Source organism: Scyliorhinus canicula, chromosome 1 (genome assembly GCF_902713615.1).
Source record: "Scyliorhinus canicula chromosome 1, sScyCan1.1, whole genome shotgun sequence".
NCBI lineage: Eukaryota > Metazoa > Chordata > Chondrichthyes > Carcharhiniformes > Scyliorhinidae > Scyliorhinus > Scyliorhinus canicula.
This window is the reverse complement of record NC_052146.1, coordinates 298678540-298705253: the sequence shown is the minus strand read 5'-3', so window position 1 is coordinate 298705253 and position 26714 is coordinate 298678540. Positions and strand designations below refer to the sequence as shown.

Genomic DNA, 26714 nt, shown 5'->3' with positions numbered 1-26714 from the left:
GCACTGCTGCCTCACGGCGCAGAGGTCCCAGGTTCGACCCCGATCAATGTCCGTGTGGAGTTTCCACATTCTCCCCATGTTTGCTTGGGTTTTGCAACCACAACACAAAGATGTGCAGGGTAGGTGGATTGACCACGCTAAACTGCCCCTCAATTAGAAATTTTTAAAAAACATTTAGAATGCATGTGTAAATGTGTCACGCTGCAGTTACGCCATCCCACCAGTGATGGGGCTTGAGCAGTTCCACTTTCAAGAAGGTGTAATGAGAGAGTGACCGGTTTACAATATTAAGTGTGGAAATTGGAGTTAATAATGATGAAAGTTGACCAGAATGGCATACAAATGTAAGATTGCTATGTTTGTGTGATTTCCAACATCCACCGTATTTTATCATATATATGAAATGAAAATCGCTTATTGTCACAAGTAGGCTTCAAATGAAGTTACTGTGAAAAGCCCCTAGTCTCCACATTCCGGCACCTGTTCGGGGAGGCTGTTACGGGAATTGAACCCGCGCTGCTTGGTCCGCTCTAAAAGTCAGCTATATAGCCCTGTGCTAAACCAGCCCCTATATGATATGTTTATTTCTGCAGGAAACTAGCTGAACCAACTTTCTCTTGATTGCGAGTGTGGCAAAGAAAATATTTCGATTGATATTCTGAATAAGAATTAAGCAATAAGAATGAATCAATGAGGGTTTTGTGAGTGCCACAAAGAATCCAGCACAAGTTGAAGGATAGAAAGAAATAACATTTATTTACAATAACGTGTGTGTGTGTGTATATGTATGTATGTATATATATATTTGCTGCTCACTCTCCTCTAGCCGGTTCCAAACTGTCCAGCTTTATTTATGCAGGGAATCTGCAAATGATTGCTCCCCCCCCCCCCCCCCCCCCCCCCCCCCGCCCTTATTGGGGAAACTCACACTCCCAAAGGATTGTGGAATTGCCATTAGTCTCCAGCCAGTGGTAAGCAGGCAGGTTATAACAGAGGGTTAATAGCTGGTGCCTGAATTTGGAGAGCTACAATTGACCTCTGCACCCCTATACTGTGGAACAAGAATATCAGCCAGATTCTAGTTGCTGATCACTACCCAAATTAATGCAGCTGGAAGATGTGTGGGTGCGGGTTTCAGATGAGGACATCTATGAAGATTCCATGGTAGAATAGCCCATCAATATTCTGTCTTAACTTACAGGGTAACTAATCACGACTCTCAGAAAGTGGGAAGCACGATTGGGAGAGAAATTGAGGAGTGGGATTAGAATGTGTTTTAAAGATTACTTTTTAAAATGCCTTTATTTGAGTTCTGTTCTTTTCTGTGGAATACCAGGAGCTCTTTGGCGCCGTACAGATCACTCCACTTAGCTCGGGCTACTGCCTGGGCAGTTCTAATTGGATCATCCAGTCGCACTACGAGAAAGTGGCCTACGTGTCTGGGTCCTCGCTACTCACCACTCATCCACAGGTAACTATTCCCTCTTTCCTCATCTTCACCGTGAGTGGCAGAGCCCTGAATAGCTCAACGTTTATATAGTGCTTGTAACACCGCCAAACAGCACAAGAAGCTTCTCGAATAAAAGCATTTTGAAGTGGGAGGAGGGGCTGGGGAGGAGATAGGATGGGGACTCTGGTGTGAGGTGATGCGGCGAGTGAACTCGACCTCCTCCTGTGCAAGCATGAGTTTGATAGAATTTAAAGTGGTCCACGTGACTCGGACTCGGATGGGTCTGTGTTTTCCAGGGGTAGCAGATGATTGGGAGAAGTGTGAACGGAGGCCAGTGAATCAAGCCCACATGGTCCGGGGATGCAAGGGGTTGAAGAGCTATTGGGAGGGGGTGTTCGAGATCCTATTAAGGGTTGTAAGACTTGAGGTGAAGCCGGACCCTATGGTGCCGATCTTTGGGGTTTCGGAGGTGCCGGAGCTGCTGGAGGGGAAAGGGGCAGATGTCAAAGCCTTCGCCTCTGATTGCCAGGCAAAGGTTATTTTTTTAATCGGAGGTCGGTTACGACACCGGGGGTTGCGGCTTGGCTGGGGGTTTTATGAGTTTCTCAGGCTGGAGAAGATCAAATTTGTCTGAAGGGGGTCGGAAGAGGGCTTCGAGGTACAGTGGAGGCGTTCATGGCTATATTTGAGGAGCTGTTCGTCGAGGGAATGAGGATGAGGGAGGTGACTAAAAGGGTAAATATGCACAACTGTATACTTCGTTTTGATTCGATGCAGAATTGATGTCATTGATTGTGTTTGGAATAAAATATATATATTTTTTTAAAAAGAATAAAAGCATTTTTGACACCAAACTATTGGAGCAGACCATCAAAAGTTTGGTCAAAGAGATGGGTTTTAGGAGCATCGGCAAGAGGAAACGATGAGGCAGATTAGCAAGAGGAGAAACCAGTTGTTTATATTATTACAAGTTAAAACTTTAACACTCTTACAAGTGCAGCCGACTAAAGAAATAATTGATAAAAAAAATAAATGGGGCAGCACAGTGGTTAGCACTGCTGCTTCACCGTGTCTAGGACCCGGGTACGATCCTGGCCCCTGGTGACTGTCCGTGTGGAGTTTGCATATTCTCCCCGTATCTGCGTGGGTCTCACTCCCACAAACCCCAGAGATTTGGGGCCTCACGGTAGCATGGTGGTTAGCATGGTGGTTAGCATCAATGCTTCACAGCTCCAGGGTCCCAGGTTCGATTCCCGGCTGGGTCACTGTCTGTGTGGAGTCTGCACGTCCTCCCCATGTGTGCGTGGGTTTCCTCCGGGTGCTCCGGTTTCCTCCCACAGTCCAAAGATGTGCGGGTTAGGTGGATTGGCCATGCTAAATTGCCCGTAGTGTAAGGTTAATGGGGGGGATTGTTGGGTTACGGGTATACGGGTTACGTGGGTTTAAGTAGGGTGATCATTGCTCGGCACAACATCGAGGGCCGAAGGGCCTGTTCTGTGCTGTACTGTTCTATGTTCTATGTGCCGGGTAAGTCGCTAGATTGACCACGCTAAATTGCCCCTTAATTGGGGGGGAAAAAAGAATTGGGTACTTTAAATTTTTTTAAAAATAATTTTAAAAGCAAAAGATTTTAAAAATCAACAAATATTTTTCTTTTCAGCCCATGGAGCAAACCTCTCTGAAAAATAGTGACGTCCTCATCCTGACTGGGCTGACACAGATCCCTACCGCTAATCCTGATGGCATGTTGGGAGAATTCTGCAGTAACCTAGGTAACACACTGAAATGAAAAATGAAAATCGCTTATTGTCACGAGTAGGCTTCAAATGAAGTTACTGTGAAAAGCCCCTAGTCGCCACATTCCGACACCTGTTCGGGGAGGCTGGTACGGGAATCGAACCGTGCTGCTGGCCTGCTTGGTCTGCTTTCAAAGCCAGCGATTTAGCACTGAGCTAAACCGCCTCTGCCACTGGGGAGGAAGCGTGGTAAGATTGGGGGCCTCCATGTTCCTCAGTGCTGGGCGGAAAATATTTTATTTTGTCTGTTCTGAGTGTATTTTGTTGTAAGGCCGCTCTGTGTTTGATATGTACTTCACCACCTCAAGATCAATATTCAAGTTCTAATTTTTCTGCCTGCGTAGCAGTCACCACACCTTCAAAACACATGGAATTTAAATCAAATAATCTTTATTGTCACAAGCAGGCTTTCATTAACACCAATGAAGTTACTGTGAAAAGCCCCTAGTCGCCACATTCCGGTGCCTGTTCGGGTACACGGAGGGAGAATTCAGAATGTCCAATTCACCTAACAGCACGTCTTTCGGGACTTGTGGGAGGAAACCGGACTTGTGGGAGGAAACCGGAGCACCCGGAGGAAACCCACGCAAACACTGGGAGAACGTGCAGACTCCGCACAGACAGTGACCCAAGCCGAGAATCCAATCTGGGTCCCTGGAGCTGTGAAGCAACAGTGCTAACCACTGTGCTACCATTTAATCAATGTCCCGCTTTTAAATAAATGATAAACATACATAAATAGCTTTGTCTACCACCTACTAAATCCACTTTTCCAACTTTTAAGATTCCTGAATGCACGGAGAGCTGAATTATCCAATTTTGCTGTCTGACAAAAAGCATTGTAACGCCTCCAATGTGGATCTTTTTCTGCCCTTAGCTGTAACGGTCCGAAGTGGTGGAAATGTCCTGGTCCCGTGCTACCCCTCCGGAGTAATTTACGACTTGCTAGAATGTCTGTATCAGTACATCGACTCGGCTGGTCTCTCCAGTATCCCGTTCTACTTCATCTCTCCTGTGGCCAACAGCTCGCTGGAGTTTTCCCAGATCTTTGCAGAGTGGTAAGTGTGTGGCAATCATGCATTTAATGCAGTGGGCACTCGGTAACATTCTTGATGTTCTTGAGAAATAATTGTTGTGCATCTGTGTGGCTGGTTTTAGTTTAGTTTAATTTTTATCTTTAATTCTTACATTATCTCCCTAGCTAACCTCCTGTGCGTGCCAAGCCAAGAGAGTCACCTTTTTTTCTAGTTTTGTTTTTAAATGAATTCAAATTCTCAGATTGCCAAAGTGAAATTGGAACTCAATGTTTGCTGAATTATCATCCCAGGTTGCTGGATTACTTGTCTAGTAAAACACCCACAAACACAACTGTACCAATATTGGTGTATAAGGCGTCTCGTTTCAGCTTGCCATTTTATTAACATAGGAGCAGGAGTAGCCCCTAGCCCCTCAAGCCTGCTCCGTCATTCAGCTAACGAAACTATGGTTTATCTACTACCCCGATTCACACCTATCTCCATTTCTCTTGATGTGGAGATGCCGGCGTTGGACTGGGGTGAGCACAGTAAGAAGTCTTACAGCACCAGGTTAAAGTCCAACATGTTTGTTTCAAACACTAGCTTTCGGAGCACTGCTCCTTCCTCAGGTGAATGCATACATAAGGCTCCTGAGGAAGGAGCAGTGCTCCGAAAGCTAGTGTTTGAAACAAACCTGTTGGACTTTAACCTGGTGTTGTAAGACTTCTTACTGTCCATTTCTCTTGATATCTTTAAGATCTGTAAATCTATTCAGGAGAAATGTCTTCGCCGAGAGAGTGATAAATCTATGGAATTCGCTACCACAGAAAGTAGTTGAGGCCAAAACGTGTAATTTCAAAAGGATTTAGATATAGATCTTGGGTTTAAAGGGATCAAGAGATAGGAGGGAAGGCGGGATCAGGGTATTGAACTTGATGATCAGTCATGATCATAATGAATGCTGGGCAGGCTCGAAGGGCCGAGTAGCTTTCTCTTGCTCCTATTGTCTACGTTTCTATGGCTTGGGTAGAGAACTAACCACCCTCTGAGTGAAGAAATCCCACTTCTTTTCACTCCTAAATGACTACCTGCCTCTTATTCTGAGCTGTGACCCTGGTTCTAGACCTCCCCACACCCCAGCCAAGGGAAACGACTTTCCTGCACCTACACTGGAGCCCTGTAAGAATTATGTCTGCTTCAAGGAGATCACCTGTCATTCTTCTCAACTCGAGATTACACAGGACCAAACCCCTCAATGTGTCCTCATAGGACAATCCCACCACCCCAGGGATCGGTCTAGTGAACCTTTGTTGCATTACCCTCTGAGTAAGTATATTCTACGTTGAGGAGACCAAAACTGTACACGATACTCCAGTTGTGGCCTCTTAAGGCTCTATATCACTGCAGCAAGACTTCTTTTCTCCTGTTTAATGTTTGGGAACATTTTCTAGTTATGACAAACTCTGAACTTTTAACGTTTTCACTTTTTTTCTCCCTGCCCTCTCCCACTTAAGGCTTTGCCACAATAAACAGTCAAAGGTCTACCTGCCGGAGCCACCATTCCCACATGCAGAGGTAAGGAAACAGCTGGAAGAACTTTTGAGGGGTCTTGCCGTTTCGTTCTGCTTTTTGAGAAACATTAAATTACACAGCACAAGCTAGCTTCAGGATCTATGTTTCTGAAGTGTTGTATGTCTGCATTTAGGGGCCTCACGGTAGCATGGTGGTTAGCATCAATGCTTCACAGCTCCAGGGTCCCAGGTTCGATTCCCGGCTGGGTCACTGTCTGTGTGGAGTCTGCACGTCCTCCCTGTGTGTACGTGGGTTTCCTCCGGGTGCTCCGGTTTCCTCCCACAGTCCAAAGATGTGCGGGTTAGGTGGATTGGCCATGCTAAATTGTCCGTAGTGTAAGGTTAATGGGGGGATTGTTGGGTTACGGGTATACAGGTTACGTGCGTTTAAGTAGGGTGACCATTGCTCGGCACAACATCGAGGGCCGAAGGGCCTGTTCTGTGCTGTACTGTTCTATGTTCTATGTGGCCAACAAAATGGAAAAGCAGTCCACGTCCTAACTGCGTTTACCTATGAAAACTGCCTTTTAATGCCACTTTGAATGTGACATTGTGTATTTATAGCAAGCAGCTATGCTGGTTTAATTCATATGGGGTGAGGTGAATGTTCAAATATTCTCTCCAGGGCTAAGGCAGCTATTACAATGACCGAGTGAACATGGGAACATAGGATTTAGGAGCGGGAATGGGCCAGTCAGCGTTTCGAGCCTGGCTGACCTGGTTAAGACTCAACTCCACCTTTCCGTCTGTGTTTGACTCCCTTGTCTATCAAAATCTGTCCGAGAATCGCACCTAAATGACTTTGCCCCCCAAAAAACGCTGGGATGTGACCTCCCTCGCATGCTTTCCACCCCAACTTTAACCACTTGGTTGCAGGCTAGTGCCCAGCGGAAGCACTTTCCCGCCAGAGAGGGAATAACAGAGGATTTCCAGGCTTCGTCTAAGGAGCAAACCAACTGCCCGTTCTCTCATCGAAGAAGGGGAGTAGAGGAGACTGTGTTTATCGTGCTGAAACCACAGAGCCTTGTTAGTCGTGTTCCTTGCTTTCTTCTTACTGCTCTCGCGTTTGTTTCCAGCTGATTTTGACCAATAAGTTGAAGCACTATCCAAGTATCCACGGGGATTTCAGCAACGACTTCAAGCAGCCATGCGTGGTGTTCACAGGCCACCCATCCCTGCGATATGGGGACGTTGTTCACTTCCTGGAGCTGTGGGGGAAATCCAGCCTCAACACCATCATCTTCACAGGTAACTGAACCATTCCTAGTCCAAAAGGGAGCTGGGAGACTGGCTGCATCCTCCATCTTTCCAATGGGATGTTAAACTGAGGCCTTGTCTCAGGTACACGTAAATAATTCCGTGTGCAAAAATATAGAACAGCTCCATTTTCCATCGCTGACATGACTTATCTTGCCGAGTGTGAGAAAAATCTGCCCTTTTAAATGAAAAGCCATCGTACTCGAATGCATCTGATTTTCCTTTCAGAGCCAGATTTCTCCTACCTGGATGCTTTGGCACCATACCAGCCACTGGCGATGAAATGCGTTTACTGTCCAATCGATACACGACTAAACTTCATTCAAGTTTCCAAATTACTGAAGGAGGTTCAGGTATGGTGGCTGGTGGGGAGGGGGTAATCTTACTTTGAGTGTCCTTTTGGCCAGGAGCGAGCAGAAAGCCTTAGACAGTGAGGGTGGTCTTCCCGGATAAATGAGTTGATGTCTTTTTATGGTTGCCGTTAAATTTAGGTTTCAGAATGATGTTTTACAAATCCATATGTGACGCGTTATACGAAGCTAAAGACGTTGCTTTCGTTGCTAAAGACATTCTGTTCACTTTTGTAACTTGAAAAGCTTGGAATGTTGCCTGATGAATTGCCAATTGGAGGATTTCCTTCACTGTACTGGAGGGATGCAGGCAGACAGAGCCACTCAGCCCTTTTGTTGCTCATCCAACTGTTATCTTTGCCCCCAGCAACCCCACTGGCCAGTCCGTTGCTCTAACACTCTCTGCAAAAAAACAACACTATCATAATGAGCAAAGTGTGTGATTACCAGTGAAGGTACCTGTGGTGATATGCATCACTGTAAATACACAAGGGGTTAATGTAAATACACTAAGACTAAATAAACACTAGGGGGAGCACCAGAGACATCATGACACACAGACATTCAACCAATAGGTCAGTAAGATAGGACACGACCAATGGGCAGTCAAGACACACCCAGAGGTGACACTACTACCACAAGGGGGCTACCCATATAAAAGGACAGGACACACATGCTCTTTCTCTTTTCCACAGGCGGCACTCAGAGAGACAGGGGCAGATGAGGAAGCATCACACCCACCGCATGGATTAGAGCAGACTGGTTAGTTAGATTGAGTTACGATAGCAAGATTAGCAGGAGAGTCGAACTCAAGTAGGAGAATTGTTAACTGTCCTATCTCCAAGTCTGAACCTTCCTTTGTCAGAGTATACATCACGGAAGCAGCTTATGCTACTTATGTTGTGTTATGAAGAATCACAACACAAAAGTACCATCCTGCGGTTCTGAAACCATGGAAGATGAGGCAAGAGTTGTTTGACATTGATTTGCCTACAGGGGGAAGTTGCGACTCTGCTTTCTGTCTGCTTTCTCATGGGAAAGTTGTGGAAGTGTGACGATCAACCAGCCCCAGGAGAGATAGGATGGCTTCTTTTCCTGGCCCCTCACACCCAAATTGTCGGTGAATCTCTGGCTGTGTGAATTACCTGTGGAGTGTTTTTAATTGTTTTACCCCGAACCAACTCTTTCCCCCTGTTTTGTTTTTCCAGCCATTGCATGTTGTGTGTCCGGAGCAATATACCCAACCTCCGCCTGCCCAATCGCACCGCACAGACCTGATGATTGACTGCCAGCCCCCGCCAATGGCCTACCGGAGGGCTGAAGTCCTGACCCTCCCCTTCAAACGGCGCTATGAAAAGATTGAGCTCATGCCTGATGTAAGTGCACGGTGGTTTTTTAATCTCTTGGTGTTGCTGTGCATTTTTTAAAGTATGTTTGTTTTATTTTTTTTGCCCCTTGCACGCAGTCTTCTCAAACTTGCACCATTCCACATGCAAGGGTGAGCCTGGGCTCTCCTTTGAGTTTATATTGAAGACGGGATGTCAGCCACGACTTGAGACATTTGTTAGGACAGAATGGCTAAAATCAGAATCTTTACCAAGTGGGGCTGGACACAGGATCCTTGTGGGGGGAGAAAAGCCAACATATTGCCACTCTAAGCTGATGACCGCCTGCCGTTTTAAGGATCATGTGGCAAATGTAACTACACTGTGTGTGGAATGCTTGGTTCCAACAACACTGGGTTATCATCCGTTTGGAGTGTTTTACACGTGCAAAAAAGAAGGGACGTGCTGCAGTGTCAGAGGTGCCGCCGTTCAATGAGATGTTAAACCGAGCCCCGTCTGTCATTGTCAGGTCCTATGGCACCATTTCAATGAACAGTACGGGGGTTTTCCCTGATGTCATGGCCTTCTGCCAACCTCACTATAATGGATGGTCATTATCTTGTTGCTGTGGGAGCTTGCTGTGTGCATATTAGCTGCCACGTTGCCATTACAACAGTGACTACACTTCATAAATAAAAAATATATTGTTGACTGTAAAGCACTTGGAGACATGGTGGTTATAAACGGTGCTATGTGAATGAAAGATTTTTCTTTGTTTCAATTCCTCCCCTATCATCACTGTTTTACAGCTCGCAGAATCCCTTGTGCCTTCCGAGATCAAACCTGGCATCTCTATGGCAACTGTGTCCGCTGTACTACAGACCAAAGACAACAAGCATGTACTGCAGGTAAGCCCTGTAGAGAGAGGTTGCAGGAGTCCAGCAGCCGTGAAGAATTGGATTCATTCTCTCAATTCCGCCTGATTTAGTTAAATAAATGATGCCAGCAGGGAAACACACGAGAGCACTACAGGATAGCATGCCATCTCCTTTACCCCTCTTCTCTCTTCCCCCCCCCCCCCCCCCCCCCAACCTCCCCAGTGCCCCCACCAAGTCAGAAACTTCGAACATAGATAGCCGCTGTTTATTGCTGCTCATTTGCACCTTTTGAAGCTGGCACAAGTTATGGTAAAACAGACAATCTGGCCATTCGTCTCATTACTGTTTGTGGGAACTTGCTGCGCACAAGTTGGACTCCGTGTTTCCCCACATTATAACTCCAATTTCAAAGAAGTTCATTGACTCTGATTTGCTTTGGCATGTCCCAACATTTGTTCTTTGTTTCTTTGCCTCTCAGTCTCGCTTCTTTCCATTAATCAGCATGCTTCATTGGCAAATTGTTAATGGGAATGATGTAGATCCGCCTACTGTAATTATTGAAATAACCAGTCCTCCCAGGGATTGTCCTCCGAAGTCAATTTGATTCTGAAGTGATGCTGCTTAATTTTGTGGCTGATTTCTTACTTGAGATTATGCAATTTGAATGGAATTCATCATTGTACGCCACTTGTTAAGGGAGCGGGGTGAAGTGCTGAGTGGCTGTTAGTTGCTCCTTTATGTTATTATTAAGCACCTTGTAATATTCCAATCTTCTCCCTTCCAGTCACTCCCAAAGCCAATTCAGCAGCAAGGCGGCAAGAAGAGGAAGCGGGTAAATGACGATTCTCCTGAGTTCAAACCTCCCAAACCACTGCTGTGCGGTTCAATTACCATCGAACAATTTGTACAGAGCCTAGAGAAGGTGAATATCTACAACACTCTCGGAAACAATCCTGGCTTCCTGCGCTTTCCCAATTCAACAGCTCAATCATTGGCGGCCCTGCCTTCGGCTGCCAAGGTCCCAAACTCTGGAATTCCTTCCTTGTGCTTCTCTCTCCTTTAAACCACTTGCTTAAAACCACCTGTCCTAATATCTGCTCATGCGGATTGGTGTCAAATTTGTCTGTTACGCTTCTATTATGCGCCCTGGGACATTTCAGTCTGTTAAAGGTGCTGTGCAAATGCAATGAAAACAGAAAGTGCTGGAGAAACTCAGCAGGTCTGGCCAGGTTTGCAGTGAAACTGAGTTAGCGTTTTGAGACCAATATGGAGCGTACGAATGCATGCTGGCAATGAACTTCTTGGAGGCATAGAGTTGTGACTGAAGCTGAGGCTTGATGATCATAGTACCTTCACTGTGTTAGTGACCTTGACACTTTGCAGTTGATAAATTGTGTCATTGTGACCAAAGGACTGTTATTCTAACTGTAGCGAGTCCATTCTTCCTTCTCCATGTTGGAGGTAAAACACTCTTTCTTCACCCCCAGCTCTACAGACATGTTGAACATTAGTGAAGAAGATATTTCTTCAGGTTAAAACCTTCCTCAAAAGGACACCGTAATATGAGTACTTCATAAATATCTCCAACCTTTCTTTTTTTTTTAATTTAAAGTAGCTAACTCTTTTTTTTTCCAATTAAGGGACAATTTAGTGTGGTCAATCCACCTACCCTGCACATCTTTGGGTTGTCGGGTGAAACCTATTCAGACACGGGGAGAATGTGCAAATGCTGCACAGACAGTGACCCGGGGCCGGGATGGAACCTGGGTCTTCAGCTTTCAATGATTCTGTGGCCTGATTTGTGTCTATGTGTCGTTACAGTACCTGGACCAGACCCTAATTTATCAGGAAACCAGACTAGGCCCTAACAATTTTTCAATTTGTAAACAGTAAGGAAAGAATACTTCGCTCCAGGAGTGATTCCACCGACAACTAGGAATCTTTTATATTAAAACAAACTTTATTATTAATACAAGATTAACTCCATTAACGTCCAAAGCAAAAACAGCTTTTCAATTGACAGAGTTTTAAAAGGGAGCAGTGCAGTGGTTAGCATTGCTGCCTCATGGCGCCGAGGTCCCAGGTTCGATCCCGGCTCTGGGTCACTGTCCGTGTGGAGTTTGCACATTCTCCCCGTGGATTTCACCCCCAAAACCCAAAGATGTGCAGGGTAGGTGGATTGAACACGCTACATTGCCCCTTAATTGGAAAAAATGAATTGGGTACTCTAAATTTATTTTAAATAAAGAGTTCTAAAAGAAAAAATTAAAGGTCCTTGAGCTTACTTTCCCATCTATTTTGAAAATTTTAATTGAGCAAAATCCACACACACGGGTCAAATGCCATTTATTAACAAAGTTGACACTCCGTGGCTTACAGATTTATTCACAAAGTCGTTGGAAGAGAAATTTTCAGAATTCAGTCTGAGAAACACACCTCCTTTCCTCAGACTCCAACGCAGACTCTGAAAGTAAAACTTAAAACAACAGAGGGCAGGGCTGAAAATACCATGAACTGGCTGCCTAGCTCTTAACCCTTAATCACATGCTTTAGGAGATTTATAATACCTTCACCCAAGTTATTTTAATAACTTTAATAACTTTACTGCAACAGACAGATAATATAATATGTATAAAAATCCCTACAATTTATCACAGTGCATTGTGGATTCCTTCAAATATATAGGATTCACCAGAATAGGGGACGGAGTAGGTTTGTGGGGTGTAGAGTAAGCGACTGTTGGCTGCATTTTCCAGTGTCCCAGCAGATTGATTAAAGGGAGTTCTTTTTCTACCTCACTATCCCATATTCCAGTGCCTGGTTATGGGTGTTTGCCAGGTTCTGTCACGGATACAGTTTTTTGGTATGTCGTTTGTTTTTCTCATCATTTCTCTCATCCTGCCTGTGACCAGTCTTAATGATTTGTGAGTGCCGGAAGTGATCTAATCCTGAGGGAGGAAGCTTAGTGACTGGCAGGGAACCCGATCACTATTTCCCCACTCTGTGACACAATACATTGATATTCCCAAAGGAATGTTCCACGCTACCGCTTAGTGCTTTTCTTTTTTTTTTAAGTACCATTTTAGTTGAGGAGCAGCTGGATACGTTCTCCTCAGCCCCCGGTTAATTGTTCCCTCGTTTCTCCACAGCACGGCATCACTGATGTGAAGGTTGAGGACACGCCAGAGGGACACATCATCCACCTTCAGTCTGAAGACACGTTGGTTCAAATCGAAGAAGATTCCACGCACATTATTTGTGACAACAACGAGCCACTTCGCACCAAACTCCGGGACTTAGTCCTCAAATTTCTCCAGAAGCTGTGAGAGGCTCCGAGCTGTTGTGACATACTTTAGTGGCTTCTGGATTTGGGACTCGCAGATCGGAGCACAATGTAACAGGTCATTAGACGGTCCTGTGCCCTGCTTTAGGAAGAGGAGGAGGCCGTACAGCCCCCGGAACCTGTTTTACCGTTTATTTAGATCATTGATGTTCTGTATTTTTGCTTCATCTTGGTTATGTGGCATGCGAGACCCTCGCCCACCAAAAGCAACTGTTACATTTTCAATTGACCCCCCCCCCCCCCCCCACACACACACACACACTCAGTTTCGACAACTTTTTGAGAGATTTCCAAATTTTCACTTCCCCCTTAAGTGGAAAAGAATGTTTCCTGACATTATCCATGAACACTGCCTAGCCCTAATTTTAATGTTATGTTGCCTTTGTTCTTTTGTTCTGAATTCTTCCATCAGGTAAGTAGTTGCTCGCTCTCTCTCTCTCTACTCGACCAAAACATTAATCATTTTAACTACCAGGTAATCTCATTTAGATCAGCCTTAATCCCCTGTTCAAGGACAGGCTTGAACAGATGATGACTTAATTGCAATTATAAAGTTTGAGAGATTTGAAACTTTCACCTTTACCTCGAGGCTAGATAATAGCTTTGATCTCTCTCTCTTTGACTTGCATATAGAGTTTTAAGTTTTACAAGTGGAGTAGGGTTTTAGGGCTGGGGGGGGGGGGGGGGGGCAGTGGTCTGAATCAGTTGGTGACACAAAGCTGATGTCAGCTGTGACTGAGTTGATGGTGCTCTTGCCTCCTGAGTCAGAAAGTTGTGGGTTCGGGGATGGCACGGTGGTTGCCGCTGCTGCCTCACGGTGGTTGGCGCTGCTGTCTCGTGGCTCCGAGAACCTGGCTTCGGTCCCGGCCCTGGATCACTGCCCATGTGAAGATTGCGCATTCTCCCCGTGTCTGCGTGGGTCTCGCCGGGATGTGCAGAGTGGGTGGATTGGCCACGCTAAATTGTCCTTTAATTGGGGAAAAAAAATTTTTTTTAAAGAAAGTTGTGAGTTCAAGTCCCACTCCAAAGTTTTCAGCAGAAAAATGTAGGCTGATACTCCAGTGCTGTACTGAAGGAGTGCGGCATCGTCCTTTTGATGGAACATTAAACCAAGGCCCAGTCAGCCTTTTCAGTTGGACATAAAGGATCCAAGGGCACTATCTGAAAAGGAGCAGGGGAGTTCTCCATGGTGATGTGACTTATATTTATCCTTCAACACCAGTAAAATGCATTATTTGGACATTATCACATTATACTGTTTGTGGGAGTTTGCTGTGTTCAAATAGACTGCCAAACCTCCAACAGCGACTGTACTTTAAAAGTACATAATTGTCTGAAAACTGCTTTGGGATGTAATTTGGTTGTGAAGGCCCTTTACAAATGCACATTTTTCTATGACACTGAGCTTCAAGTTCTTGATGCGTGATATGTTTTGTAAATAGAGGCTCATTGATCACGATACCTTCACTGCCAGCTGGCTGAAAATGGCTCCCAACTGATATTTCAGGCAACCCTATTTGTGATGTATATTTTAATAAAGCATCGACTGCAAAGCATTTGGTGAAGGATCCTCTCTCGCTGCTCCCCACACGGTTTCCAACATAACAGCCAATAGAAAACACAGGCACTCAACAGCATCTGAGAGAAGAGCCAGAGGTAACAATGGCATTTTCTTCGCCATGGCCTCAAAGTGCTTCACCCAGTGGATTGGTCACTGACTGTTAGTGTGCATTGCTGCCATTAGTCTAGCAGTAGGCTTTGACACACGTGGAGTTGGCAGGCTTTCTTTTATCATTTCTACCTTTTTTAATATTTTCTTGTTTTTGGGGGGGATTTTTATATTTTGTTTCAAGTGTACAAATGTTTTTTTTAAATGAGAATGTATACCTGGAGCTCCACTATAAGAAAACAAAGTTGGGAGGAAATGCTAAATTTACAAACCCTCTTTGAAAGGTGATGGCTGAGATGGAACCTTTCCCGAGGTTTACAACGTGCTTGAGATAGAAAAAAGGTCAATCCAGAGCACTGCGTTGTTTTTAAAAATAAAAATTTAGAGTACCCAATTCATTTTTTCCAATTAAGGGGCAATTTAGCATGGCCAATCCACCTACCCTGCAAACACAGGGAGAATGTGCAAACTCCACACAGACAGTGACCCAGAGCCGGGATCGAACCTGGGACCTCGGCGTTGTGAGGCAGCAGTGCTAACCACTGCGCCACCATGCTGCCCTGCACCGCTTTGTGTAATGGCAATTGCTGAACAAGCAAGGCCATGGGTAGGAACTGGTGAAGCCAAAAGCCATTTCTTCAAGAAGAGAGTAACTATTGCCTTGAATGGGCAGGATAGAGAAAGTAAACACGGTGGCGGAGTGGGTTAGCCCTGCTGCCTCACGGCGCTAAGGTCCCAGGTTCGATCCCGGCTCTGGGTCACTGTCCGTGTGGAGTTTGCACATTCTCCCCGTGTTTGCGTGGGTTTCGCCCCCACAACCCAACAATGTGCAGGGAAGGTGAATTGGCCACACTACATTGCCCCTTAATTGGAAAAAAAAATGAATTGGGTACTCTAAATTTATATTTAAAAAAAAAAGAATGGGGTACTCTATTTTTTTTTTTAAAGGATAAAGTCAATCTCTGGGATCATCCTATGCTCAGTGCCAAACATTTGCAAATCACCTGTTGGATGCCCTCTGACGTATCGTTCCAGGCACCACACTTTCTGGACAGTTTCAATGCCTGGGATAGAGGGCAAAGGAGGTTTACTGGGATGGTTATTAGGGACGGAGGGTCTCTACGCCACCCCGACATCTCTATTCCAAATCACAAAACCACGTGGCATTCCACCCAGCCAATGCAGATTGGTGATCTTGGACTTGTATAGTTATTCATAGCTCTCGCTGTCACCTAAAGATGTTATTGGCAAGTCTCGTTCTGTGTTGTTCGGCAAATAACATCATTGGTTTGGATTTGGCTCACCCTTTCCATGATTGAAATGGAAAACTGTTGGAAAACACTCAAATTGAGGGAAAGAAAGTTAACGTTTCAGGTAAATGACCTTTCATCGCTGAGCTTTGTTGGAAAAGGAGCAATGGTGTACGAGAATGAAAAATGAGAAGCAACAACATTTTCGTGATTAAATCCGAGTGGCAGATTCAGGACTATTTTAACTCTTCGAGAAGCTATATTTTAATAAGGAATCCATTAGCTGCTTTAAATAATTATGATATCAGATTTGAGATTTAGTTATCATTTACCTCAGCCCCCTTCCCTCACTTTGCTCTCTGCCTCCACTCTGAGTATCATTATCAAATGTTGGCATCTGATTTATACCAGGACAGCTGAAGGGATGAGTAGTTTCCATGAGAGAAATACAGGAAATAGAAGCAAAAGTAGGCCATTCTGCACAACGAGCATGCTTGCCATTTGTAAGCATGGCTGATCTTCTATCTCTATGTCACAGAATTATAGCATTTACAGTGCAGAAGGAGGCCAATCGGCCCATCGAGTCTGCACCGGCCCTTGGAAAGAGCACCCCACTTAAGCCCACACTTCCATCCTGTCCCCGTAAATCAGTAGCCCCACCTAACCCACGGGCAATTTAGCATGGCCAATCCATCTAACCTTCATATCTTTGGACTGTGGGAGGAAACCGGAGCACCTGGAGGAAACCCACGCAGACACTGGGAGAACACGCAGACTCTGCACAGGACGTGACCCAAGCCAGCAATCTGGGACCCTAGAGCTGTGAAGCAACTGTGCTAACCAATGTGCTGCCCCATACTCCCACTCTCTCCCCATATCCCTTGATGCCTTTAGTGTCTAGAAATCTAACTATTTCTTAAATAGATTCAGCAAACTTGGCCTCCACAGCCTTCCATGGTAGAGAATTCCACAGGTTAACCATCCTATAAGTGAAGACATTTCTCCTCATCTCAGTCCTAAATGGCCGAACCTGCAACCTGAGACCAGGACTCCATGCTCGAGACCTCCCCCCACCAGAGGAAACATCATCCCTGCAATTCAGTCTGTCCCGCCCTGTCAGAATTTTATACATTTCAATTAGATCCCTTCTCATTCTTCTAAATCCCAGTGAATACAGGCCTAATTTTTTTTTAAATATTTTTATTCTCCTTTTTCACATTTTCTCCAAAATTTACACCCACCAAGAATAAACAATAATCAGTAACAAACATGTCAATCCCCATGTCAATAAAAACGCTCCCATCCTCCCACCAAACCCCAAACATTAGTCTGCATGTTCACATAAACAAATGACAAAAAGGAATCCGGAATCACCCATGGTAACCATTAACACACACAGCCTCACCCCGCCCCCCCCCCCCCCCCCCCCCCCCCCCAAACTAATGTTCGATGTTATCCAGTTCTTGAAAGTGCATAATGAATAATGCCCATGAATTGTAGAACTCCTCCATCCTCCCCTCATTTCAAACTTAAACCTTCTCAAAAGTCAAGAATTCCAACAAGTCCCCCCCCTACCATACCAGGGCACAGGGTGGAGAGGTTGCCCTCCACCCCATTAATGAAATGAAATGAAAATCGCATATTGTCACAAGTAGGCTTCAATGAAGTTACTGTGAAAAGCCCCTAGTCGCCACATTCCGGCGCCTGTTCGGGGAGGCTGTTACGGGAATCGAACTGTGCTACTGGCCTGCTTGGTCTGCTTTAAAAGCCAGTGATTTAGCTCTGCTAAACAGCCCCAGATAATTAGGATCCGCCTTCGGGCGATCAACGAGGCGAAGGCTACATCATCTGCCTCCACACTCGTTTCCAACCCTGGCTGGTCCAACACCCCGAATATGGCCTCCCGGGGGCCTGGGTCCAGTTTCATGAGCACCACTTTAGCAATTAGCCTAAAAACCTCCTTGCAGTAACCCTCTAGCTTTGGACAGGACCAAAACATATGAACGTGATCCCCCCACCAGGCAACGATCACACACATCTTCTACACCTTCAAAGAATCGGCTCATCCTCGCCCTCATGAGGTGTGCCACCTTCAGCTATATCAGCCACAACCTCGCGCACATGGTGGAGGAATTCACTCTCCAGAGCACCTCACACCAGAACCCCTCCTCCATATCCTCTCCCAACTCTTCCTCCCAATTCACTTTTATCCCTTCCAGTGGTGCCTTCTCCTCTTCCAAAATAGCTCCGTAAACCGCTGACACTACCCCATTCTCCAGTCCCCCTGTCGTCAGCACCTCCTCCAGCAATGTGGAAGCCGGCTCCACCGGGAAGCTCTGTATCTCCATTCTGGCAAAATCTTGAACCTGGGGCGGCACGGTGGCGCAGTGGTTAGCATTGCTGCCTACGACGCTGAGGACCCGGGTTCGAATCCCAGCTTTGGGTCACTGCCCGTGTGGGGTTTGCACATTCTCCCCGTGTCTGCGTGGGGTTCACCCCCACAACCCAAAGATGTGCAGGGTAAGTGGATTGGCCACACTAAATTGCCCCTTAATTGGAAAAAAAAATAATTGGGTACTCTAAAAAAAAATTTAAATCTTGAACCTGCATGTATCTAAACATTACCCCCTGCTCCAGCCCATACTTCGCTTCCACCTCCTTCAATCCTGCAAACCGACCCCTAAGAAACAAATCTTCTAGTGTCTTAATCCCCTTCCCCTCCCATTTCTGAAAATTTCTATCCCACCTCCCTGGCTCAAATCTGTGGTTCCCCCGAATTGGCATTTCCCTTGACCCTGCCCCCAACCCGAAGTGTTGGCGAAACTGCTTCCAAATTCTCAATGAAGCTATTATTACCGGACTCCCTGAATATTTCCCCGGGGCCATCGGGAGCGGCGCTGTTGCTCATGCTTTCAATCCTGACCCCCTGCACAAACTCTCCTCCATTCTGACCCACTGGGAATCAGCCCCTCTGACCCAGCTCTGCACCTTCTCCACGTTCACCGCCCTGTAGTAATACATCAGGTTCGGGAGACCCAAACCCCCCTGCCTGCCTTCCCCTCTGTAGTAGCACCTTTCTAACTCTGGCCACCTTCCCTCCCAATATGAATGAAGTAACCCTTCCCTCAATCTCTCTGAAAAAAGTCTTTGGCAGGAAAATCGGCAGGCATTGGAAAATAAACAGAAATTGCGGCAACGCGTTCATTTTAACTGCCTGTTCCCGACCTGCCAGTGACAGAGGGAGACCATCCTACCTTGCCAGATCAGCTTTCACTCTCCCCACCAAACTAGAAATGTTGTACCTGCGGAGCCCCCCCCCGCCCCCAACTCCCGGGCAACCTCACCTCCAGGTACCTAAAGTGAGTGAATACAGGCCTAATTGACCCAATCGTTCCTCATACAACAATCGTGCCATCCCAGGAATCAGCCTTCATTGCAAGACGACTTAAGTACAGGAGTAAAGATGTCTTACTGCAGCTGTACAGAGCCTTGGTGAGACCACATCCGTAGTACTGTGTACAGTTTTGGTCTTACCTAAGAAAGGATATATTTTCCACAGAGGGAGTGCACCTGTCCTGGGGCTGGATCTGTCCAAAGTTGGGTCCTGTACACAGTTAAAAGTCCCCTGCCTTGATAAGTCGATGGGTGTCCGGGTCTGGGACTTTGGCCATTGTTTTCTTCACTAATTCTTTGTCATCCCAGTTCGGGACGTATATATTTACCATGACTAACGGGGCCCTGACCATTACATATTGTCCTGTTTCTTGGGTACTCTAAATTTATTTTAAAAAGTGAATGAAACTGTACTGTTAATTAGTGCCCCCCCCCCCCCCCCTTGTCTTGATAGCGAAACATGAGTGAATAACTTCATACTTAGCCACATTATACTGTATCTGTCATGTATTTGTATGGGAATGCCAAGACATCACATGATGAAATAGAGCCAGTTACCATGCTTCCTTTATGACAGTGTTCTTCAAACATTTTTTCCGGGGACCCATTTTTACCAACCGGCCAACCTTCGGGACCCAACCCGGCTGACTTTCGCGACCCACGCCGGCCAAACTGCGCAACCCACCATTTTCTCTTGCCTTGTTTGCTGGTGACAAAAATGGAGGAAATGGTTTTTGGTCCCTTTGGCCCTCGTACACGCTCCTCCAATGGAACCTGTTGGATGAAGGTGAAGCCTTCTGGTGTCGGAAAGTATGGAGTCTCCATCTGTCCAAAGTTCTGAATTTTTTCCTGTAAAATTTTATCAAATAAACCCCCCCCCCCCCAAACTTGTAAAAAAAAGGTAAAAAAAATGAATAAAACCCCCCTAAACTTGTAAAAAATATAAAATGAATAAAATAAATGAAAAAAATAAAAATTAAATGAATAAAATAAATGAATAAAAACCACTACAGAACTTGTAAAACAAAAAGCTGCAACCGTTTTAAAAATATAGCGGTCGCACTGCGCATGCGTGCCCAATTATCGACGTGCATGCGTAATGTGGGCAATTTTTTTTTTAACATGTTCGCGGCCGCTGGCAGCCGACGTTATGAAAAGCCGGCTGCTGCGTGGTAATTTACGCGATCGGGAGCGCCCCAGACAACGGCTCCGCGACCTTCCCGTCACTCGCCCGCGACCCACCCGCGGGTCGCGCCCCCGACTTTGAAGAACACTGTTTTATGAAACAACTTCCCACTTTCAGTCTGTAGCACTGGAAAGAAACTTCAATTCAAATTGTGAAGGACACAAGTCTTGTGATGAGGAATCTATTGAGGAAGGGAAAAGAAACGGCTGTTTTCAATGTTTTTGATAATGGGACCAAATAATCTAATAAAATATTTTCTTTAGAAGGCTAGGAAGTACACATAATTAACAAACAAGGCCCTGTCCTTTGCAGACAGTAGGAGCATGTTCACACATTGTGTATTTTTCAATGAAATAGAAGCTTGGGGACAGCCATTCCCTGGTTCATTCCCCATGGCAATTCCTTGACCAATCAGAGTTGACCAGTCTCAGGGCGGCACGGTGGCACAGCGGTGAGCCCTGCTGCCTCACGGCTTTGAGGACCCGGGTTCAATCCCAGCCCTGGGTCACTGTCCGTGTGGAGTTTGCACATTTCCCCCCGATTCTGCGTGGGTCTCATCCCCAAAACGATGTGCAGGCCAGTGGATTGGCCATGCTAAATTGTCCCTTAATTAGAAAAAAAAAATTAGGTACTCTAAATTTATTTTAAAAAGAGAGTTGACCAGTCTGTTTTGAATTTAAACAAAAGCATGGCAGTTAACTGTTCCCTAGTGCATTCTACATTGCAACACATCCAATAATCAGAGTCCACTCAGCAACAAATCTGCACCATCTTCTCATGCTGTATAATTATTCTCTTTATAATTAGTATTCTTGTGAATTTGTCCCGATGAGTCTAAGATGAAAAGCTTCAACAGCACATTTTTTTTTTCAGCGGTACTCAAGTTCTGCACTGCCAAATAACTATTTGAAAACCTTGTTTACTTTACACAGAGGGTTCTAATGTTGCCTCTGGGAACATTCTTGGGGGAGTTTTTTAGAATTGAGACATTCAAGTTTCGGTATAGGGGAAAGACTGTCACCACTTTCCTCGCCAATAGGCATTGTGCAATTTGGCCTTCACGGACTCTACACCTAACTATGTGCACTCATGAGGGAATGATTTAGTGTTTGTCTGTTATCCAGCGTTAGTCAATCAAGTAATAACTTAATTACTGTTCAACGCCTCTTCACCACCTGTATGGTTGATGGCAGGAGTGTGATGGATTCGATAACATTCACCGCCCAGAATTCGTCCTTTCTCTTTTGCTTAATATTTCCACCAGTTGTTGAAAAAAACGAGTTTGATGAGTTGATTCGGTGTGATGGGGACAGGAAAGGCCCATGTATTTGCCATGAGCAAAAAGGAAAACCTTAATTTACAACAGCTTGCATTGTTTTACTTTTTAAAAATAAATTTTGAATACCCAATTATTTTTTTCCAATGAAGGGGCAATTTAGTGTGGCCAATCCAATGAAGCCCATGCAGACACGGGGAGAATGTGCAAACGCCACATGGACAATAATAATAATCGCTTATTGTCACAAGTAGGCTTCAATGAAGTTACTGTGAAAAGCCCCCTAGTCACCACATTCCGGCGCCTGTTCGGGGAGGCCGGTACGCGAATTGAACCCGCCCTGCTGGCGTTCTTCTGCATTGCAAGCCAGCTATTTAGCCCACTGTGCTAAACCAGCCCCTAACCAGTGTCCCGGGGGCAGGATCGAACCTGGTTCCTCAGTGCCGTGAGGCAGTGGTGCTAACCACTGTGCCCCCCCCCCCCCCACTACTTGCACTCATATAACACTGCTAATACACACAAATATTCCAAGGTGCTCTACAGGGATATAATTAATCAAGATTTGACACTGAGCCACAAATGAGCTGATGATAATGTTTAAAGGAGTGTCTTCAAGGAGGAAGGTAAGATAGAGAGGAGGAGATGTTTAGAGAGGGGCTAGGCAGCTGAGGCATAGCCACCAACGGATGAGTAATTAGAACTGGGATGTTCGAGAGACTAGAATTAAAGAAGCACAGAGGAGTGTTGTAAACATTACAGAGAAGGAAATTACAGACAGGGAAGGGTTTGCAAATGAGGATGAGAATTTTAAAATGGAGTTGCTGCTCAACCAGGACACAGTGTAGGCCAATGAGCACAGGGCAGGTGGGAAAGCAGGATTTGGTTAACGTTAGAATATACACACAGCAGAATTTTGGATAGCCTTGCGTTTATGAAGCTGGAGAGGAGTGTGTTAGAATAGTTGGGCCTGGAGGTAAGAAAGGTATGGATGCATTATTAACAATAGTGACTTGGGCCAAATTGAAATTACACCTCTGTTTGTCCAGATCTAATTATGATGCCATTTTGGTTGGGATTATTGAAATAGCAAATGATTAGGTTTATGCAGAAGTTGGCCTGTATTGTCCAGTAGATGGCAACAAATCATTGTGGCAACAGGACAGGCAGAATCAGTAAGGCCCTGACCCCCAGCCAGGTTTAACAATACCGAGTTTGGTTAGTCTTCAGGCCGGAAATGCCTTAAAGCTACGCCCCCTTGTTGACTGATGTTCCTTATAATCAGTTCCAAAAAATATTTTAATTAATTGGAGAATGAAAATCGACTATATTATTTTTAAAATAAATTTAGAGTACCCAATTCATTTTCTTTCCAACTAAGGGGCAATTTAGCATGGCCAATCCACCTACCCTGTACATCTTTGGGTTGTGGGGTGAGACCCACGCAGGTACGCGGAGAATATGCAAACTCCCCACGGATAGTGACCAGGGGCCGGGATCGAACTTCACTCCGTATGCTTCACCCGATGTCGATGTCTACGTGTTTGCACTGTGTATCAATCGTATGTCCTATGTTTTTTCATGTATGGAACGATCTGCCTGGATTGTACGCAGAACAATACTTTTCACTGTACTATGCTACACGTGACAATAAATCCAAATCAAACGAAGACAACAACCAGTCAATTCTAACCTCATCAATAATCTGTTCACCAATTCTCAGTTTGCGTTTGGCTAAGACCACTCGGTTCGAGACCTCATCTCAGCCTTGGTCCAAACATGGGACAAAAGAGCTGAATTCCAGAGATGAATTGAGGTGTGTCACTGTTGACATTGAGGTGACGTTTGACTGACTGTAGCATTGAGAAGTCTGGGTAAAATTTAAGTCAATGGGAATGAGGGGGAAAACCTACCGTCAGCTGGAGTCATGCCTATGATGTACTCTCAATTACCACGAGACGAGAATGGTGGAACAATCGAGGCTTTATTGAACAAGATGTTGTGCCTCCTGTAGCTGGAACCAGAATGGCTGCAGCGCAGGAGAACGCATACTTTTATACACCGCCTGCTGGGCGGAGCCAGCAGGCAGGGATTTACCAATGTACGGGCAGTGCCGTAATACATACAATATACATATTTACCACATTCACCCCCTGTTAAAAAAAGACTCCGGCGGGGTGACGGAAACATTACAAATTAAGTCTGTCGGGGGCTTTGACTCTCCGCCGCGATCGCCTCAGTCCTGGTGGTGATGTGGGCGCCGACCTGGTCACCTGCGACTCCAGGAGCATGTTGCCCTCATCTTCATCACCCCTGAGTGGATCCAGTGGGAGGACAGATCCTGCTGAGGTGGGGGCTGCGCTGAGGTTTGCTGGAGGGAGGGTGAGTGGCGCTGGGGTGAATGAGGCAACCGGGAGGGGGGGGGGAGGGGGGAAGGAGCGGTGTCAGGCTGGGGGTCATGGATGGGGACCCAGCGGGTGCCAGGTCCCAGAGGGAGATTGTGCTCGTCGGGGTGTGCCACGTAGGCGTACTGCGGGTTTGCATTTAGGAGGTGGACTTTCTCGACCAGAGGGTCCTATTTATGGCTCCGCACATGCTCCCGGAGGAGGACGGGTCCAGGAACTGTCAGCCATGTTGGGAGCGAGACCCCGGAGGTGGACTTCCTGGGGAAGGCAAACACACGTTTGTGAGGGGTCTCATTAGTCGCGGTGCAGAGGAGCGACCGGATGGAGTGGAGTGCGTCGGGGAGGACCTCCTGCTAGCGGGAGACCTGGAGATTCTTAGACCGTAGGGCCAGCAGGACAGCCTTCCAGACCATCCCATTCTGCCTCTCCACATGCCCGTTTCCCCGGGGGTTGTAGCTGGTCGTCCTGCTCGAGGCGATGCCCTTGCTGAGCAGGAACTGACGCAGCTCATTGCTCATGAAAGAGGATCCCCGATCGCTGTGGATGTAGGTGGGGAAACCGAGTGAAGATGCTGTGCAGGGCTTTAATTACCGTGGCAGAAGTTATGTCGGGGCATGGGATGGCGAAGGGGAATCGGGAGTACTCGTCAATTACGTTGAGGAAGTACATGTTGCAGTCGGTGGAGGGGAGGGGCCCTTTGAAATCCACGCTGAGGCGTTCAAAGGGGCGGGAGGCCTTCACCAGCTGCGCTCTATTTGGTCGGTAGAAGTGCAGCTTGCACTCCGCGCAGACTTGGCAGTCTCTGGTGATGGTCCTGACCTCCTCAATGGAGTAGGGCAGGTTGCGGGCCTTGACAAAATGGAAGAACCGGGTGACCCCCGGGTGGCAGAGGTCATAGTAGAGAGCCCGGAGTCAGTCTAATTGTGCACTGGCACATGTACCGCGGGATAGGGCATCAGGCGGCTTGTTGAGCTTGATCCTCCACCTCAAGATCTTGTCATTTTTGATCTTGCCCCGCTGTGTATTATTAAACATGAAGGCAACCGACCGTTGGTCAGTGAGGAGAGTGAATCTCCTGCCGGCCAGGTAATGCCTCCAACTCAGCACAGCTTCCACAATGGCTTGGGCCTCCTTCTCAACAGAGGACTGCCGAATTTTGAAGGCATGGAGGGTGTGGGAAAAGAAAGCCACGGGCCTGCCCGTCTGGTTGAGGATGGCAGCCAGAGCCACGTCCGATGCATCGCTCTCCGCTTGGAAGGGGAGGGACTCGTCAACCGCGTGCATCGTGGCCTTGGCGATGTCCGCCTTGATGTGGTTGAAGGCCTGCCGGGCCTCAGCCATCAGGGGAAAAACTGTGGACGTGATGAGTGGGCGGGCCTTGCCCGCATTATTAGGGACCCACTGGGTGTAATATGAGAAAAACCCCAGGCAACGTTTCAGGGCCTCGGGGCAGTGGAGGAGAGAGAGTTCCAGGAGGGGGCTCATGCGGTCTGGGTCTGGCCCTGGGACTCCATGTTCCACTACATAGCCAAGGATGGACAAGCGGTTGGTGCGGAACACGCATTTCTCCTTATTGTAGGTGAGGTTAAGGAGTTTGGCGGTATGGAGGAATTTGTGGAGGTTTGCGTTGTGGTGACGTTATCCTGATACGGTAAGGTGGCCCGCAGCCCATACTGGTCAACCATTCATTCCATCTCTCGCTGGTAGACCTAGGTGACGTTGAAAGGAACCCTAAAGAAATGATAGAGGCGGCCATCTGCTTCGAACGCAGTGTATTGGCGGTCGTCCGGGCGGATGGGGAGCTGGTGGTAGGCGGACTTCAAGTCTACTGTGGACAAGACTCGATACTGCGTAATCTGATTGACCATGTCAGATATACCTGGGAAGGGGTACGCGTCGAGCCACATGTACCGATTGATGGTCTGACTGTAGTTAATGACCATCCTGTGCTTCTCCAGTCTTCACTACCAGTACTTGAGCTCTCCAGGGGCTAATGCTGACCTCAATGATCCCCTCCCGCAGAAGCCGTTGGACCTCCGACCTGATGAAGGTCCTGTCCTGGGCACTGTACCGTCTGCTCTTAGTGGCGACGGGTTTGCAGTCCGGGGTGAGGTTCGCAAACAGGGAAGGTGGATCGACCTTAAGGGTCGTGAGGCCGCAGACGGTGAGTGGGGGGGGGGGGGGCAGGGGTCCGCCGAATTTCAAAGTCAGGCTTTGGAGATGGCACTGAAAATCCAGGCCGAGCAACAGGGCAGCGCAGAGGTGGGGGATGACGTAGAGCCGGAAGTTGCTGAACTCTACGCCCTGGATGGTGAAGGTCGCGATACAGTACCCCTGGATTTCAATGGAATGGGATCCGGAGGCCAGGGAGATTTTCTGGGTGGCGGGGTGTACTGGGAGGGAGCAGCGCCTTACCATAGTCGGGTGGGGGCAGCACGGTGGCGCAGTGGGTTAGCCCTGCTGCCTCACGGCGCCGAGGCCCCAGGTTCGATCCCGGCTCTGGATCACTGTCCGTATGGAGTTTGCACATTCTCCTCGTGTTTGCATGAGTT

General features: G+C 46.8%; 1 protein-coding gene across 1 annotated transcript in view; it reads left to right on the top strand.

The window, feature by feature from the left end:
* Positions 1-14542, top strand: part of ints9 (integrator complex subunit 9) — a 49727-nt gene extending 35185 nt beyond the window's left edge. The window contains exons 8-17 of the mRNA XM_038816096.1: positions 1337-1471; positions 3111-3222; positions 4124-4304; positions 5777-5837; positions 6910-7081; positions 7319-7443; positions 8649-8816; positions 9575-9673; positions 10428-10565; positions 12793-14542. Coding sequence (XP_038672024.1) covers positions 1337-1471; positions 3111-3222; positions 4124-4304; positions 5777-5837; positions 6910-7081; positions 7319-7443; positions 8649-8816; positions 9575-9673; positions 10428-10565; positions 12793-12969 — 1368 coding nt within the window. The 3' untranslated portion in view covers positions 12970-14542. The remainder of the gene's footprint in view (positions 1-1336; positions 1472-3110; positions 3223-4123; positions 4305-5776; positions 5838-6909; positions 7082-7318; positions 7444-8648; positions 8817-9574; positions 9674-10427; positions 10566-12792) is intronic.
* The last annotated feature ends 12172 nt before the right edge of the window (positions 14543-26714 follow it).